Source organism: Saccoglossus kowalevskii, chromosome 5, assembly GCF_978046115.1.
Source record: "Saccoglossus kowalevskii chromosome 5, keSacKowa6.1, whole genome shotgun sequence".
NCBI classification, from domain to species: Eukaryota; Metazoa; Hemichordata; class Enteropneusta; family Harrimaniidae; genus Saccoglossus; species Saccoglossus kowalevskii.
The window spans coordinates 39,770,494-39,791,024 of NC_140645.1; the positions used below are offsets into that span (position 1 = coordinate 39,770,494).

Sequence of the window (20,531 nt, forward strand, 5' to 3'; positions counted from 1 at the left end):
TCTGTCTGGGGGACATTGTCACTCTTGAAAACAATGTAAGCGTATTCCTAGTAACAAGATGCTATTAGAGGAGGAGGAAACCTTCACTAATGAGGCTTATTCTTTCTCCAAGCAGTATGCCTCAATCACTTGTGAAATAATAATACTCATACTTGTAATCCTGTGGATGGAAACAACATTTGACATTTTCTAACAACGTACTACGTTGTAATCCTCATATACGCACTTAGAGACATTAATGGTAAGGTGGCGAATCCAAAGAGCAGCATGTGATGCTGAATTGTTTTCAATAACAGCGAAATAATAACAGCTGAAATGTTATGAGAAAGTTTTAAACATATTTGCAGACACTTATATTACCATTTATATGGTGGTATATAGTGTGTTTTAGTGAACATTCTAACACAAATCAGTAAGTTTAAAGCGGGTGTCGTCACCTGCGCATGCGTCAGATGGCCAGAGCGTGTCATTGTTTACAAACAAGCGTCTACCCATGAGCCTTTGCGTGTTTAGCGTGTGTTGTTATCGTCGCTTGGGACTCAATTCTTGCGCGTGCGCAGGTGACGACCCTCCCGCTTTAATCTATATTTTGTCATCAGTTAAAAACACGAAGATTATCATCTACATATTGGCGAAACACATCGAGTAACGCCAGTATTCTCGTGTATAAAATGGATATCATCGATTCTTGTAAAGTTAGGTTTTTGTACATGAGGAAAATGATAGAGTATTTTAAATTTAGAATAAATTTAAAGAGTGACATTTTCCAGTTTTCTTCATATCATTTATATAATTTGTTCTATATTTACGTATGCACAGGCAATACAAACAGATCAAGTTTGGTTGAAGGAATTAGTTTGAATTATACCGCATTGTATCATTTGATATGTGTTCCGTCTACCATTTGATATATTTTTAAATATTTGGTTATATATTAAAAACATAATTATAGTATTATCGTACAAAAGCATTCGGTGTCATTGAGAAATAATAATAATGATAATAATGATAATAATGATAATAATAATAATAATAATAATAATAATAATTTCCCATTTTCTCTTAACATTATACATGACGTTGGTTGAGTATTACGAGCTTACCTGTATCATCACTGAGAATACTGCATGATTGCATTGTATATGCGTGTTCATATTTGATCATAGTAGAGTAGAGTGAAACCCTTGCCATTTACACGTCGCTCCTTGCCAGGTGTATCATTCAGAATTATTCTCACTGAGTAAGAGACCGTATCTCTATGTCGTTCTATCTGTTGTACATTACATTGTACACTAGATGCTGTATAATATGCGATATCTTGCTATCGTTGCCCAAAGTAACTATTCAAAATAGCTGAATGTTTCGGGCAATGGATCTTGACTTTATCGGTAGCATATGAAATGCGATTCGACACATAGTGATTCAACGTGACAATTAGGAGTGCATCAACTGTTTTTATAAGAAATCTGAAACATACATTAATGTTCACAAAAGCTCCAATTATACAATGAAACTGAGTTGTATACCAAACGCCGTATAGTCGTTATCTGCATGACCGGCATGTTACGCACAAAGGCACTTCACACAGAATTCATACACATGAAAGCAATTCAGTTGTGTATAACCTATACGAGAGCTAAGATACTCCAATTGAACACACACAGTGGCGATTTCCTTAAAGACGCCCATGAATATCTGATAACATCACAATTGTATACCGCTATTTGTTAAAGGGCGGTCACTTGGGAACAGTTTGAAAATTGACTGCGTGTAGATATTTGAAAGGACTTCGTCTACACTTGTCTAATACAAAAATCGCTATTACAGACATCTAGTTTTAGGAAATGTACGGAGAATATTATAAAGGTTTATTGACCAAAAACGTGCAAGACGGAAAAAACAAACAGCACAAGTTATTCACACAAGTTTAACACGGATTGAACCCACCAGTTGCAAGTATATGCTAATATACTAAAAGGTACTTTATTTTCACTTTTTTGTCTTGCAAACAATGTGCGAATATACGGCGCCCATACTTTGTGTATATTCCCAGATAAACATTACCGGGATTTCTTAACTTGGGCAAATAGTGTTTGGTTTGTTGTTTAACCTATTCATGCAAATAAATATGGGGAAACATTGAATGAAAACGAGACCCTCCCCCCACACACTCAATCTTGTTCGTGTATTGAACTCAAGCACTGTTCTGTTATCGTATGATAACAAGCCACACGTAGTATGAGAATGCGGTGCATTTCACTGCCTTGTGGCAACTTGTATCGGTATTGTATGTATTTGCATGTCTGATATGTGAGGTTTTGAATTTATAAATCAATCAACCCTTAGGTGGTCACGATTGAGTCTTCGTACGTAAATTTGTTTTAATTTGTAGTGTACATTTGGACTCGTTGCCTTCTATCTGCAAACAGAATCTAAGAGAATCGACCTACACGATTCAACCACATACTAAGCATGGCAGCATACAAGTTTTAGAGGGGATGCGCGCCCTCTGAGGTCACTTTAATTACCGCCCTCTAGTGACGGAGCGCTTCTGAGAAGTCAAAATGAATGTGTGAAGTCAATAGCTATGTTTTGTTATGCAGTTCGTCGGTTAAAATAAAGAAAAATCTCATAAAAATAACATTTTCATTGACAGACTCCTGCAAATAATTACAATATTGTCACACATGTTTTTAGGGCTGTACTTAAGCCTATTTTTTGTACAAATGGCATGTATGACATGAAACGATCAATGCATGTCCAAGAAATGAGTTTGGATGCAAGTACAAATCCTGAATTACTGCATCCAAAAAGAGACATCAATTCTCTTGAATATACAAGATTTAACTATAGTTTTTAGTTTTAACATCATTTAATAAAAGTAATCGCACAATAGCAATTTAAATACAAGATCAACTATGACCTACTTTATTTTCATTTGTGAAACACAAATATGGATACATTGTATATTCCCAGTGTGACAGTAAAGATGTAATATACATGAATAGATTTGATTCACAAAAGACCCATTATCATCTGATATATTTATCCATAAACCAAAGTAGTGTGAATAATACAGACCATGGCGCTACAAATATCAAACAGCTCTATAAATTAGTGATATCAAGTGAAAAACATTTTCATCCTTCAACCAACACACAGATAAATCATAATTGTATACAAGCATACAAAACATATGCAGATTAAAAATAATGGTGGATATGAATTCACAGTTACGACTGCCAATAGTTTTTGATAGACAGAAATTACCTTTGTACCAATATCATTTCAAAATAAACTTTCAGTTATCATTATAAAGTCTGTAATACTCGTATGATATTTCACACTAAATGTCATACCAGTAACCATATATGTGGAGAAAAAAAAATCATGCAGTGTTTCACTTTTGTTACAGCGATACCAGCCCCCAGAATAATACCAGGGTTTTTTCTAGAAAAAAACTGCAAGAGGGAGCACTGCAATTTAGCGGTGCCACCAAGTGGGGGAAATAGGGTTCTCTCTACCAGGGCGTAGAGTTAAAATCTATGGCATCCTTTGGGCCAAAATTACTATCAGACAGGTCACAGTTGAAGACTATGGTCAAATGTGCTCCCTGATCAATCAGAATTTTATGGTTGCCAGAGGATCTGCTCTCCAGGGTAAGAGGGCACATGGCCATGGCAGGAGGGTGTGGCGCCCCTGTTCCCTTGTTTAAAAATATCCCTGAATACTGAATGACAATTTATTTAAAAACCGCTAAGAGGGTAATATTTTTGCTGATAAACGCTAGTAGTCAGCATGCTATAACTGCAAATGCATATCCACAGATGCACTTAGATGTCATACCTTATTAGAGTATGATTCATGAGCTAAGTTCCGTAAAATTACGATTTCTATTCATAATATAAAAGGTTATCACCTGCCATCACTAATTCGTAGATTGTTGATGACTCTAGATGTCATGGAGTGTCTCTTTTGTGAACAATACTAGCCTACGTAGGGATCTTATCAGACCAATGAGAGCACTGGATGCTTATAATTACTGTAGAATACTTTATTTTCGCTTGGAATTTATTTTCACTGAAGGGATGATTCGGTGAAAATAAAATCCAGCGAATATACTTTTTTTCCTATATTTCACATTAAACTCATCAAAAATCAGTGAAAATAAATTCCATACAAAATTCCCAAAAAGCCTTTTCAGCGAAAATTAATTCCAGCGAAAATAAAGTATTCCACAGTATTGACTTAGCTCAATCAATAGGAGTGATATCAGATGATAAAGTCAGACAGTTACATAGTAGTGTGAGTTTTTCATACATTTTTGTCATTCATTATTGAATCCTGATAATATCCGTCAGTGATAATTTACAGTAAATTACAGTAAAGGTGGCAACTAACAGAAATCTAATAATTATAAAAATCTCTCACTTCATTCTCAATTATACCAATCCAGTACAAATACAATATGAATATTTCCATGGATACACACTTTAGTTATTTTCTTTCATCAGAGCTTGAAAATATTACACCCAAACTGTTGATGACCACAACATAAGTTGGTCAGGCTCCCTAGGCCAAAATAAATTGGATTATAATTTAAAGTATAGTACGAATAGTACTGTTTTATTAGTAATTTTCCTTTATGTGCACATTGATTAGAGATGTGCTTTTTAATAAAAAAATAATTGTAGTATGTCTTCAGAATTGTTATCTTCTCAGAATGGTTATCTTATTTTCCAATAATGTTTAGCATGGAAAACATTCACCTTATCTGTCCGACTCTTTCTTGCTAGCTATGCTTCAGAACGAATGCTTGCAAGTTTCTAGAAACATTCTTTAAATTAAATGTTAATATTTAACCGAATACATGAATAGATAACAGAACTGGAACGCCCTTTACATCTTTTACCTTGGAAACAAGAAAATTGAAAAGACTATAATAAATATTCATGAGTGTGTTTAGGTAATTTTGTATGACATTACATCTTGATAAATACAACAATGTAATTGTATAGATGTTCTAAATAATTTCATCTGCAAAAAATATAAAATTAAAAAAATACAATTAGAAAAAAATAAAAACAGTATAATGTACTTTGTCATATCAAGTGTCAAGTAAAAAGAATACCGAATTTAATAAAAATAAACAAAAACAGGATTATACAAGTACATTATTAAATGCTGCACAACATTTTACAAAAGCAAGCCATAGTGGTAGCGCCCCCAATGGCAGACACAGACTGTTAGAGCTGCAGTCAACAATGAGGGCGCCATCTGCCTTACCATGGCAGTCTGATCGAAATAAGAACCAATTTAAAGGCTTTTAAATTTTTTTTCACTTTTCTTACAAACTTTTTTTTGTGATAAACAAATTCTCACATAGATAAGACTATTTTCAACAACCAATCAGAATGCATGTTTCACTGAGAGAATTGACAATCCTGTGCAAAGAAAACACCACTGATTGGCAGAATAATTTACTTTTGTGATTTCATACTGGAGTTGCTCAGTAAATTTATGTTGGGAATTTGTGGTCGGATTACAGAATTGTAAACAATTACAAAAGAATCTCAGGAAGAGTGAAAAACCAAAAGCTTATAGTATACATTTTATTCTGATGAACATTTCAATTTTATTTCAGCTTTGTGACATTGAATGTAAACTCGGTAACAGCAGCCCCATTGGTATTCTGTTTGAGTTTAATCCAGTCATCTAGATCTACATCGTACACTTCATCTTGTGGTATAATAACATTACTATTATAACAATGATTGCAGATACTGAAATATACATGGCTGTTTATGCGAAATGCACCAATTTCATTTTTTGGTATTAACGACTGGGACACTGTGCTCCATGAGTCGTGTTCGCTGTTGTACTCTTCCACAAGGTTGCATAGTTCCACTTTTCCAGTGGCGCTGTCATTGCTACTTTCTTGTGAACCACCAGCCACATACAGGGTGTCATCCACAACTATGGTAGAACCTTGATTTCTGCATGTTAATGGTTTAGACTTCACTTCCCACTGATTACGCTTCGGGTCAAATACTTCAACATCTAGAACTTCTGTTGAGTCGGTTTTAGAGCTCTGCCCACCTATGATGACAATCTTACCAGCAAACACAGCAATAGCCATATCATATCGAGGTGACTGCAATGCTGAAATTATCTGCCACTTGTTTGTTGCAATGTTGTACCTTTCAACCACATCAGTTGGCTGCCCATCTTTACCTAACCCACCTATGGCATAAATGAACCCATCCAAATTAACTAAACCAAAATAACTACGCTCAACTTTCATGGCAGCTAAGCTCTGCCATTTATTGGTCGAGGCATCATATTTGTAGACGTAATTCCGCGTTTGCCACTTATTTGATCCATAGTACTGTCCTCCAGCAATGTAAAGGTTATGGTGTACCACAGTGATGCCATGATTGGTGAAGGTGTTGTACGGAGGCTGTGCAAAGTTCTTAAGTGATACCCAGTCATGTGCATTGACATCGTAGTATCGAACACAGCTCATTGATGTTCTTCCACCAATTGCTATCAAGGACTGGAGAAAAAAATGTAAAATTTAATGAACAAGTCGATGATGAGAAAACAGTCACACATTTGGTAATCATATTACTATAGCAGTCAACTCATCAATCATGTAACACTGTTTATTTATGACATATCATGGTTGTATGCACAAAAAATACTTTATTTTCACCTGGAATTTATTTTCGTTTAGGGGTGAAAATACTCTTTTTCTTATATTTGGCAAAACCATGGAACAGCTAAAAATTAGCTAATTATCCAGTGTTTTCTCCAGCTTTGTATTTATGAGGGGGATTGTCGCCCCTTCAGATCAAAATAGAGGGGGATTTTCTGTAACAAGGGGGGAATTTCTAATAAGCATAAATTTTCTTAATAAAACATTGGCAGTAATTGTTCATTATTTTCTCCACTTGTTACCAATTGTTATGTTCTTCATTTTGTGTTCTGAAATGTATGTAATTTTGCAAATATAATAATTATAGTCCACACAATAATTTCATTATTTGTTATTTATTTAATGTTAATAACATTCTGCACATGTTACCATACAATCAGAGAAATCCTGTCAACACAACGTGCAATATGTTTTATGAACAATTGTAGTAATAATTGCCAAAACACAAAAAGCTGAAAGGGAAAGCTGAAACATGTATTTAGTATTCTATTTTTATTTTCTCTAAACCTGGAAAATACGTCTAGATTTTCTGCTTTGCCATAATTTGAGAGCTTCACTGGCATCAAATTTCGCAAGAGGAGGACCTTCTACTAGGATGGTGAGCAGACGATTCAAAGAAGCCTCTTCTAATCGATTTCGGAGGGACGTTTTCACCTTGTTTTGGGCAGAGAATCCCCTCTCACAGATTGCTGTATTCACAGGCAAAACAACAGCTGCCTTTGCCAAAGTTATTAAATTTGGTACCGTGGCCTTATGATTCGTGTTTATCAATTTCCACAGTAAAATAAAATTGTCACGAGGGTAAGCTTGCTGCATCACTAGTGTTTTTAATAAACACCACTCATGCGGGGTTTCGTCTGGATCGATAAGAGCTTTATAAACTTGGCCCTCGTTTACTTTATCAACACCGTAATGTGCGATCACAGTCTCCAATTTCTCATTGCCGTGATCTGGTCGGCGGGTACGAAGGAGAGATGACGCATTGCCAATACATCGAATGCCGAAATGACGCTGGTACTGTCTTCCGGGAAGCGTGCATTTATGTTGTCTATCAAATTATTGATAAACTCATTCTTCACGTTGTTAACGACGCCAATTTGTTTCGATCTATTCTTCAAATTATTTTTTTTACGGGTGAAAACAGACTAGTCATTTGTTACGACGTGATCTAGCATGGGTAGGTTCAGCGAGAACTTCACAGTACAACACTTTCGTTCCATACAGCTTTGTATAAATTACGCAAATCAACCAAAAAATAACACCGTGACCCAGTTACGTCAAAGATGGAAATTCCAAAAAACTGGGTACACACTCGCCCCCCCCCCCCCCAAACATAATGCAAGCTCATTGTTTAATTAATTTAGTTGCAATCGGAAATTCTAAACTACGCACATCAGAGAGCTGTGCCGATCTGGCGGGCTTGACAGCGTGTCAAGCAGTTATCCAATTAAAAACGTGAATTCACGCATCAGGTCACTTGTTGCTCCCATATATGGTAGCGATGAACTTTCAAACTTTCAACATTATGGCGCCTTAGTCTTTCGCGCTGGGGTGCTATCTGCGTTGACTGAGCAAGTGTTACGATCTGCATGCATTGTTTTAAAGCACTTTTCTTGTCATATGCCTGTAGTTACGTTTATTTTTGAATAAACATGATTAAAGTTGGTCTTCAATCGAAATCATCGCTGGCACGATGAGTTTCCTGTTGGTATCACCGGAGATGTCAACCGTGAAACAACGGTGCATCATGAGCTCCATGGGTGAATCAAAAACCCGACGTAATTTATTAAACGTGACACACACATCAAGTGGTGTTTTTTTACATATAACGCTGCAAATTCATATAATAATAAATATTTTTTTAAATGATTCTGACGCGCGAAATAATTAATTAAATCACGCAACAAGCGGGAAGAACAATTTATTGTTGCCTCGCCAAGTTGCTTAACGCGTCGCCCTGTCACACACGCACTTCAGAAACTCAATGTGGGCTATTCCAACTTACGTACGCATACCCGAAGAAGGTTACAATGTAATGTTTTCAAATATAAGGACGCACAATTTTAAACGAAATATGTGGGAGGATGATTGTTATTTGTATCAGCAAGCTACTCGGCGCGTCGCAGTCCAATACACGCACAGACCATCATTAAAAGAATTCAATGGGCAGTGAAGAAAGGGGCGATTTTCGCCCTTGGAGTATTTTTTTAAGGGCGCACAAAGTGTAGTAGGCGGGGAATCGCGCAATCGCGCGTCCTAGAGTAAACACTGATTATCAAGCCAATTAGGTAATTAATATGCATGGCTTTCAACCAAAACCTAATCAAATCTGCGCAATAGCCCAAAGCATCTATGCACTAAGTTTCATTAAAAACCAACATACGGTTCTTGAGATATCAGTGGAACGGATGGACACACACACATACACACATATTGACAGGATAACTGCAAAGACTACCATTGTGTGCTTCGCACACAGGAGTCAAAAACAAACTCTATAGAAGACAATCAAAATTTCTGCTCTAATTCCAGCTAAAATAAAGCATTTCACAGTAGGTAGGAGTAGAGTGCAAAAGAAGGGTGTACAAGAAGAAATCAATATGAGGATGCCTGACTGTTTGAAAACTAAGTACTATGCTGACTTCCATTACCCCTTGGCAAATTACACAAGTTTTGCCACCAATTAATCAATTACTTGGTAAACATGTTGCTTACATTTATAATACATGTTTAATTAATTAGTCCTGCTGTACAAGTTATATCAAGTTGTATTTTGGCTGGAAAAAACAATGTTGTGTTAGTCAACAAGGATCAACCTACAAGTATGTCCTTAGTGGAAGCCCAGTAGAGACTACTGTAAAATCTGTATTAGAAACCGCAGCTTCTATTAAAATGGTACAATGCAATAGAGGGGATGCAGCTTCTATTAGAGCATCTACACATATGAGAAATGATGATTTTTTTGGTTCTCAATTTTTCAAAAAGAATGGGTGCGACTTCTATTAGGAATGCGGCTTCTAATACAAATTTTACGGTAATTCTCATGCCAATTTAAAAAAATAAAATTCAGTGAAAGTTTTGCACCCAATTTATGACACATTAGTGAAAATTAATCATCAAATCAATTTGTGGCGTTCACCAAAAATAAAGCAATCCACACTTTAGGTTGGCAGATTAAAAAACCACTGAGGCAGAAAAGGATCAACTTTTATTGGAGATGTGCTTTTACCGTTACTACTAAAGCAAATATATACTACAAATAATGAAATGCTTTACCTTGGTACACCCCCTAGGTGCAAACAATTCAGGGTTTTTCAATGGAAATGCTCCAGAAATTGGTTTGCCTACTGCATGATGTTGCATCAGTCCATTGAATAACTTGTGACATTCAGACACACTCTTGATATCCTCGTTGAACTGATCGACTAAATTCTGTGCACTAATAAAACCCAGTCGTACACTACGTAATAACACATTTGCATCCATGAGTCTCTTTTCCTTATCGTACATTAACCAGCGTTGTACAGCCTTCAAGACAAGCAGCTCACTAGGAACAGCCAAGTCTCTTCGGTTCAGAAACTCACACAGTCGTTTGGAAGACATATACTCCAAGAAGTCGTCAGAGTTGGAAACATCAACAAAATTTTCTGCTATGTAGTGATCCGCAACTTCCTTTAGATCAACCAGGCTATACGTCTCAGCCATTTCAGCGATCTTTACAAAGTCATCAAAATGAAAATTCTGCTCATCAAATTGCTGCTTGATGAAATCACAGCAGCATTCCATGGCAGAGGTAATGCTAAGATGGTGTGCTACGGCCAGGATTTCAAACACATTCTCGATGGTCAAGTCTAGCTCTGCTGAGTAACAATAATCTAAAAGACACTGGAAGGACTCTGGAGTTATACTGATATCCTTCAACTCAATCACATCTTCTTTACTCTCCTTCAACTGCACAGTAAACATAGCACGAAAGTATTCACTGAGAGCTGCTAAGACAACGCGGTGTGCCTTGAATTCTTTGGTGCCCACTTTCAGCGTGATGTCACATAATATCTTATCTTCATGCAGTGAGTTCAAACCGCAGATGAGTTCCTCAGCAAAGTGAAGCTGGAAGTCTTTTAAATCTAGATTCATTTCTGTCATCACTGCAACTGCTGATAAACAATGTTCATATATCTGAAATAAAATATAATGAAATGATTGTGTTTTGGCTAAATTATATGTCCATTTTGTGGTATTCATTTTGTCTTCACTACACTGCACGGAAAACACAAAATGCTCTATTAGAAGTGCATCTCCAATAGAAACACATATGAACCAATCAAATACAGTGGAATACTTTATTTTTGCTGGAATTAATTTTCGCTGAAAAGGCTTTTTGGGTGTTGTGTATGGAATTTATTTTCACTGATTTTTGATGAGTTTAATGTGAAATATAGGAAAAAAAGTATATTCGCTGGATTTTATTTTCATGGAATCATTCCTTCAGCGAAAATAGCGAAAATAAATTCCAAGCGAAAATAAAGTATTCCACAGTACACCAATAGTAACAGTCTTAACATGAATTGATTAATGTGAAAAGAATTCATGGCATGATTAGGAGAAAGCACTAATATTTCTAAATGTTTATGTACTGTAAAATACTTTATTTTCGCTTGGAATTAATTTGTGCTATTCTCGCTGAAGAAACGAGTCAAAATAAAATCCAGCGAACATCCTTTTTACCTATATTTTCCATTAAAACTCGTCAAAATTCAGTGAAAATAATTTCAATACAAAACACTCAAAAAAAGTCTTTTCACCGAAAATAAAGTATTTTACTGTAATAGTTATACACAGTGAAAAGCGGAAAACTGACCTTAGTTTATAAACATATTATAAATTTTATAACAATTTGTAAATATCGATCATCAGCTTTTATTCAATTTTTTAATAAATAATTAGCTTGAGATCACCAAATTGTCTACACCTATGATACATGTGACTGCAAGTGAGAAAAACTACAACCACCCACTTATTCACAATGAAGGGCTTCATAATTGGATGATGCTGAATTAACTCATTAATATTAAAGCGGGGGAGTCGTCACCTGTGCATGCATCAGACGGCCATAGCGTGTCATTGTTTACAAACAAGCATCTACCCATGAGCCTTTGCGTTGTTAGCATGTGTTGTTATCATCGCTTGGGACTCAATTTCTGCACATGCGCAGGTGAAGACCCTCGCAAGGATGTAGTTGTATCATTTATGGATTGCTCAATTTATTAAAATTTATTTGATGTTTATCCTCAGCTTCATGCTTTTCACAGTACACTGTAACCTCAATATAATGAACACCTTTATAATGAATTTCCTGATATAATGAACAGATGGAATGTCTCCCGTTCACAACAAACCCAATGTATTATGTGCTTCATTATAGTGAACATTTCACTATAACAAACTAATTGTACGTCCCCCCCAAAGAGTTTGTTATAACAAGGCTACAGTGTAGCCTTTTTTATTATGCTTTTTATATTATACCAAATAAATACCAGTAAAGTATTGCAGATGACGACTGACAATGAAGAAACTAAAGACAATCAAGATGGTACAATCTAATATGTAGATTATTTTCTGTAACTACGGTTACTAAAAAAGACGGTTAGAAAACACTATTGTTTAAAAGGTTTGAATCTGCTTAATCCCTCAAGGATGCGTGTCACGCTGTGTACGACCTCTATCGCTTGAGATTTAAAGGCCCGCCATTTTGTTTCTTTTTTGTGTCGATCACTTCATGTTCCGCGCATTTGAAATTTTCAGCTTGTTTTCGATAGAATATTCACGTTTAGTGCACAAGCACAATGAAGAACTATACGCACATTTCGGTTCAGTACTCTTTGTGACTGTGATAACATCCAGAATCGAGAATCTTCATTTATCGTTTTTACTGTTGTCATGAAAGTAAGCTCGGGCCTCGGAAGAAAAAGTGACGAAAATTCTAAGCCCTAAGTCATTATTTTACAAGCCATGCATGGCACAGTCCCTGTCAAATTTAAGATGTACATTTTTTTGTATAGTTTTGTTTATAGTAATATAGCTGGAATATAACCATGTCAGGAATATGATTTTTTAACATTAAAATGATTGACATTTGTATCTGATTGTCAAACAAGTACTTGTCCATATTGAGAGATATTGCTCTGGAACAGCATTCAAAGTTACCCATTTTGAATACATATATATATTTATAACATGATGCAGTGTTCTCCCCAGGATGTAAACAGCGTGGCAGTCCCGCCACAGTGCTTTGATTTGCCGCCACACCGGTCTGACACCGCCACGGTGATTAGCAAGACCGCCACAGTGCTTCTTTTCATTGGGGGATCTCGTCACGCTGGTCGGCCTGACCGGCACTCAAAATTAGCGACCACTGCGGAAACGCTTCTGACTATTGTCATATTGTTATTATACTTATGTACCGACCAACACGCATCCTGCCAGTCGTGGATAATAATTTTTAAACAATTGACATAGTCGCGTGATGTGGTAGCGGCTTTGAACAATACAAGTCAATTTTGTAAAATTAGCACCTCTTTGTTTGTAAGTAAATACTTTCTGACGCAGTCTTTGGTTTGAAAGCTAAAATTCTTTCAAAATCAATTCCATCCGATACAACATGAGCAAATCGGAGTTCACGATCAGTTTACGCTACTCAAGAAAAAAACAACGTGTGTATTGTTGCTGCAGTTTATGCAGCTCTCTTGGTCGTGGTATACGTTGCGGGCGACCAGAGAGCTGCAGTTCCCTTCCCTAAAGAAATGCACAGATTTTTAAATATGCCAGTTATGTATCATTAAAATTGTGATTGTAATAAAATTACCTCGACTTGTAGGAAAAAATAGACAAATATGTTCTCAGAAATATATCTGTTACTGATTACAGCAAGCTTTAAGCAAATTTGCCCGTGTAAATGAGACTATTTCACGTTAAAACTGTGCCGAAGTGAAACCTCCGATTGAACGCCGCCATTTTGAAGCCGACCTCTATCACGTGACTTGGCTCTTTTAGTGACAAGTGTACATGTAATCACGTGACTGCAGCAGACGGCCATCGGCGCCTGTCTGGGACAGCGCTTCATGTGACGAAACAACGGCAGACGGCTTTTTATAATTTTAATTTCACTTCACCATTAAGTAACTCATCTTTTTTTGAAAAAAATCAAATAAAGTACATGTATTATTAAAAATATTTTTTCAAGCAGTTTTATTTATATATTGTGAAAAATCTAAAAATAATCTTGTAACTTGCCAAAGAGTGTTACAAGTGACAGGAGCAGACAGCAGACAGCATGGAATTCACAAAGGACAAAATTGTTGAGTCTTTTGACCAGAATCTGAAAGATATTTTTAAATTTGACCTAAAAGCTCAACAAGTAGAAGGTACTACTTGTATTTTAAATAATATACACACATTGGCCATATTACCAACAGGGTATGGCAAAAGTATGATGTATATTTTACCACCAATGCTCCTCAATATTATGCAGAAAGAGACAACAAGCCAACGGGGTAATGGGTTTCAGCTTTAGAACATTCACTAATGCATTGTCAACAGTTTCTGAGGTTTTAAGTCTAGATGCAATGGATTGCCTGCGATACCCTTTAACTTTTTTCTGAAACTCATCTCCACAATGAATGCAAAAACCTGCCATTCTCATTTTTCAGTTAAAATGTCAACTGCGCATGCTTCGTCATTGTCATGTGATCAGGACACATGACAGAGGTCATCTTGAAATCCGTCGTTCAATCGATTAAATTACGTTCGGTCTAATTATACACAGAAATATCTACTTTTCAAGAAGAAATAGTCTTTCATTTTCGGTCAGTAGATACCTAAGATGTTTGTGTTTGCAAGGATAACTTTTATTCGTTTTAAATTTCATTGAAATCGTTCGATAACATCAAAAATAGCGTGCGCCCCGGGATCCCGGGGCGGCGAACTGTGCGGTTCTCAATGGACGCGATCTGCAGCTCTATGGCCGCAACGTAATATCAAAATAGCTTAAGCGGCCAATAAGAGCTGCTAAACTGCAGCAATGTGTATTGTTATTGGGTAAAATACATTTGAACTGTTATCATCGTGAATTATGTAAAAACTCTTCTTTCAATAATTTTTTTACCTTTTAAAAATTTCTAATCACCTCTTTCGAAAACCATTATGCAGTTTTCATCTGAAATTCATACAAACACACCGTGCTACGACATCGCTTTACTTCCGCAATGTAATTTTTATGATCACAATCATTCGGAAAACTTCGGGTTCTACCGGCATTACCATGCAGCATTTTGATTGGTAAATAGCGTTTTTGACCAACCGGGTCAAAGGACACATGCCGGTCAATTAATGCGTCACAACTATCATGGCGGGTCTGTGTTTTTCACCGAAGTGATCGAGTGATCAAAAATAATTTCTCCTGATAAAACTAGCTCAAATTTTATGTTTTTTCATATAAAAAAAAGAAGTATTTAATTTTTGCATGACATCATGATCGAGTAAGAGGAATTATTGGTATAACCGGTGTATAACATCGTGAAGTAAGTTATATCACGTCGTAACTTTGATCGTTTGGAAGTGTTATTTGTTCGTTCATTTACTGTAAATGTAAACGTTAGAAGCTGATGGTCGGAATAATAACCAACAATCCGCCAACTAACTACATGGTTGATTTTTTGAAGGAGAATTTTGTAGTAAATAAGATCATGAAAGTGGTGAACATAATCCCGGCTCAAACGTTTCAAATGAGTTTCATTTAACTTTTTACAATTCATTTGTTTCTTTTTAGTCTGCAGCATTTGCATTTTGAAAATGTTTCATTTTTAAATTCAAACTCTTCTAAATTGTGAAACGTAATATTTTGACTCCAACAAAAAAATATTTTCCCTGTGACAGAGCTCATTAATATTACAAAAGTGCCCAAAATAAAAGTGTTTATAACACTGTGTGAAGCAAATAAATATCTGCCACTTTGTTTTTAAAAATACATGTTGTTTATTGTGTGGGTGTAAATGTGCTTTGGTCAATTTCTATTATTATGTAAATGATATGCAAATGATATGCAAATTAGACCGCCACAGTGGTTTAAATTCCTGGGGAGAACACTGTGATGTATAACGAAAATATAAAATTTAAATATAATAAGTCAAAACATTTAAGAGATATGGCTCTAGAAGCCCAATCATTAAAACAAAATAGCCACCAGACAGCCATTTTAAATCCGATCTGAAAAATAATTGATGTGCATCAGGAACCTGTAATGTCTAATACCGTACTCGACCGCGTTAGCGCCCATGCCCGGGCAAGCGCCTACCCCCCCACTTTTGTGCAATTTTTATATTTGGGGTCACATTCAAAATGCAACTAATTTAAAACTTGGTCTTGCGTAACGAATCTTGGTAATCGTTTTTATATGATACAGCGTGGATATCGATCGCTGTGAACATGTGAATACGTAGAACACGGTAACCGTGCGTAAACTACGCTTCGACAATGACCTGTTAATACAAGTAAAATGCGATAAATATTTCATGCCATATTCAGTTTACCTCTCAAAAATGGCTAGTTACTAGTTTTTCGGAAAAACCATGTCATTTATTCGCTGAAATCAATCCCAACAGATCGTACTTCGACATTGATTATTCACTTCCGCATTGCGTTACCGAAAAGTCTTCGGGAATTTCCGAAGAATTGCGTCAGTACAACACAGCATTCTGATTAGTTAATAACCAACTTGACCCATTAGGTCAAAGGACGCTGCTGTAGGTCAAATCTGCAATTGCATCATGGCGGAAAGTGATTTTCTTCGAGAGTTTGCGTACGTTCCAACAACTTCGTCAGTGGAAATAATATGACAATTTTGACTTCGACTGTGTTCCAACAGACTCAAATGTTTTTAATTCCGTAAATTATGGTGGTACGTATTAATATTGTAATAAAATGTGCGTATTTTTTGTGATCATTTCTGTTTCTTCATTGTGAAAATCAATGACGACGCAACTAATTTAGTAATTTGATTTTCTCTCAAAGACGTAATCTGTCACTTGATGAATCACAATTTTCATTTGCACTCTTTTTCGAGGAGGATGCTCGGGTAAGCGCCCACCCCTACAAAATCGTGATTTTCCGAGTTGAGGCCCCTGGGCGCTAACGCGGTCGAGTACGGTATATGTACCAAGTTTGAACGAAATCTATCCATAAATGCCAGAAATGCTTGATATTTGATTAGCACAAAAAAGGCCACCATTTGGCCATTTTGAATAGGATCGTCAAACCAATATATCTGTCTATCTATGACATGATGTATAATGAATATTTAAAATTTGAACATAATCAGTGAAAGCAAGTCAGAGATATGGCACAAGAACCACATTCATTAATACAAAATGGCCACCAGTCGGCCATTTTGAATCTTATCTGAAAAACAAAATTATTTGCATCAAGGTCCCATAATGTCTAATGTATATACCAAGTTTGAACAAAATCCATCTGTAAACAGCCGAGAAATGGTTGATTTTTAGGATTTTTTAGCACAAAAATGGCCGCCATTTGGCCATCTTGAATTAAATCGTAAAACAAAATGATGTGCATCAAGGTCCTATAATGTCTATATATACCAAGTTTGAACAAAATCCATCTGTAAACAGCCGAGAAATGCTTGATTCTGATGATTTTTAGCACAAAAATGGCCGCCATTCGGCCATCTTGAATCAGATCGTGAAACAAATTGGCGTGCATATGTAATATCATGTATGATGTATTTGTAAAGTTTGATTGTGATTGGTCCAGGCATTTCTAAGATACAGGTCCGGACGCACGCACAGACGCACACACACACACATGCACGCACAGAGGTCAAAACATAAGTCCCCATTTTCGGACTGTGTCCGAACGGGGACTAAAAATACATTATATTATAAAAAACACTACCAAATAAATTTTTAGTATACACTACTGGGCGTAATTATGACTTTTGTATGTGATCAAGGGTTAATTAGAGTAATTTTTATCGTTATGCTATCGTGTCACTGTTTCAGCGATTTTGTTTAAAGTCTTAACACTTTTTTTGTAGACGCCATAGAAATTGTTGAAAATGTATTCAACATTTTCTGCCAGTTTCATAAAATGCTTGTTTAATTGTTCTTGTCTGTCCGTGTTTCAGTTTTTTGGCAAATTTTTCATGTTGCAATATTCAGCGTGTCATTAAATACAGTTTTAGTCAACGCAACAGTTTTTGAACACATTGAATTCTTGGTACAACTTTCTAGCTGTCTCTTCGTCAAATCAACTTTTCAAACCCTTTTTAACCGTTCTTAATTTCATTGGAACTGCCTGTTGTTGCATATTTGGTCTGCTTACATGCATTTTGTAGAGCATGGGCGGGTCATTTCAGTTATCTTATCGCATATTTTGTTTATTTCCAACAAAATGTATTTGGTATCATGGCTCCTCATAAAAACTTTTGCATGGCTGAAATATAACATTTGTATGGTTTCTTTGACATCTTTTTTTCTGGTCATGTGTTGTTGATTTTTTTATTTCAGTTTTCTGGTGATCTTGTTCTTTAGAAACGAAAATGTTTGTATTGAGTTTAAACTGAGAGAGAGGTTTTGTCAGGATTCACTGGAACAACTTACACTTTAGTAACTTAAAGCATCAACATTACAATGAACTCTGGGGGAAAAAAGGACGTCATATTTGCGTGATTTCCTGTCTACATTTTATGTTAATGAATAGCCTATCTTTATCACAGATTAGTATGTCTTTTTGTTTCAAATGTTTACCAGCAACAAGCATCTAATGAAAAGAACATGGTTTCTTTATTAATCGTTTTTTTAGCATGATGTTACTAACTATAAACTAAACTGAACACCATATGAGCAGTATTTATAGCTGCAGTTTCGTAGATCTGGGTTTTGCTGTAAAAAAAAAGTTATTTTTTTTCTCAATGTAATAAATAAAGGTTATTTTGTCTGTTGTCACAAAATAACTTAGTCAATTAAAAAAAGTATGCAGCTAAAACAGTGAAACTAAATTTGCATCTAATCAGTGTGTAATATAAAGAAAAAACGTTGCAAAACAGATGACAGGGTAACTCAGGTATCACCAATTTATCATGCTTAGTTAATAAAACGAACAGCATACATGTATTTAACCAAAGACACTAGTGTCTTTGATTTAACTAGGTCAGCAGAGCTGATTAACTGAATTTTGTAGAGAAACATAAACTGGATATACTAGGGACGTTATCAATTCACACCAACAGTCCCACCAATGGAAAGGTTTAAAAAGGGTGTGAACTTGAGGCCGGAAACGAGCCACCTTCGATGGGGGACACTGAAAAGTTCTATTATTGGCGCCTGTGTTATTGGCCATTATTACATTGTAACTTTTTAGCGTCACAAACGGCATCACTGGATTTTTTTACCTGAAAAGTTGAAAACTAATTGAAATATTTGAATTCCCAAATGAAAAATCAGATATTCGATGCCAGGTTTTCCCTAAATTATTCAAACAAGTGATAACACTCATGAATTTTAAGAACCTTGCGAATAATTAGGCAAAATGTTTTTTCGACAAAGTTTCGCACCGCAAGATGACAAGATGTACGTTGATTCTAGAGCTTCATTTAAACGATAGGTCAAACAATCCCTTTTTAAAAAATAAAACTGTTCAAACAACACAAACATACTTTACTCGTGTAATTTGTTTTGAAGCTAAACTCGGAGCTGTGCTATGAAGGCGAAGGGTTTTTAAAACCTACACAAGATTTCCAAAAAAACGAGCACAAGAAAACAAATACTTACATTGTACTTGTAATTTCTATACAAGTGAAACGCAACTCTCTGAGTTTTTAGCTGGGAATTTAGCTTGAAAGCGAAGACTTTCTAAATATTTTGGAGGAATAATTCAACGACTTCGATCGCGTATGTTGCAATGTTGACGAACGCTACTCTACTGCATTGTGGGTAATACTGGGCCAAAGGTCACGATGTGCGTCGGTTTCCGATTTCAATTTGTAGGAACGAACGAACAAACAACAAACAACTAAATAAACGAATGTATGTCAGGAGTTGCATGACATGATTGGTTTAAATAATTATTCATTTGCACAAATTAATATTCTTGAGCAATGAAAAACTTGTCTTATCAGTAAAATCATGCAAAATGTTTTCCGATAACATACATGATAGTTCTAAATAGACTGGTTTTATCGTTATGAGCTGAAAAAATAATCGAAATTGAGACACGTTTTTGAACAGACTCCAGCAAACTGTTGAAAGTAACCACATATTTTTCTTTGCAGTGGCGGTGGCACAGGGTCTGTATTAGTAAAATCCCCAGTATATTTGTAAAATCTCCGTTTGTATTTGTATAATCTTTATTTGTATTCTTAAAATCTCCATTTGTATTCTTGAAATTGTCATCTCTATCCGTACTAAAAATCACCATTTATATCTCAGGCAACTAATACATTTATTTTTTAAGTTTTCTGAGTTTATACATGTAATACTAGTATCTCTAATTGTATGCGTGAAAACCATTATTTTTATTAAGATTTTATATTAACGTATTGGTAAAATATTCATTTATATTTATAAAACCATATGCCTCAGACTAGTTTTTTAATTAATTTGTAAGTTTCCGATTTTCATCGCTATACTATAAGATTGTGAAACTCGACGTCGTGAAATCGGACGATAACACCTAACTACCAAACCAATCAGGGAGCAGCGTGTTTTTTTTTCGATACATTAAATTCTGCCTTGTCTAT

The 20,531-nt window shown here is 35.6% G+C and overlaps 1 protein-coding gene across 1 annotated transcript; it reads right to left on the minus strand.

The window, feature by feature from the left end:
- Nucleotides 1–2,899: 2,899 nt before the first annotated feature.
- Nucleotides 2,900–19,707, minus strand: LOC102807503 (kelch-like protein 28). Its single transcript, XM_085499408.1, has 3 exons — nucleotides 19,564–19,707; nucleotides 9,995–10,897; nucleotides 2,900–6,556 (listed from the first exon to the last, which is right to left on the minus strand). The coding sequence occupies exons 2-3, from the start codon at nucleotides 10,862–10,864 to the stop codon at nucleotides 5,636–5,638; spliced, it is 1,791 nt and encodes a 596-aa protein (XP_085355534.1). The 5' UTR covers nucleotides 10,865–10,897; nucleotides 19,564–19,707; the 3' UTR covers nucleotides 2,900–5,635.
- Between the last annotated feature and the right edge of the window lie 824 nt (nucleotides 19,708–20,531).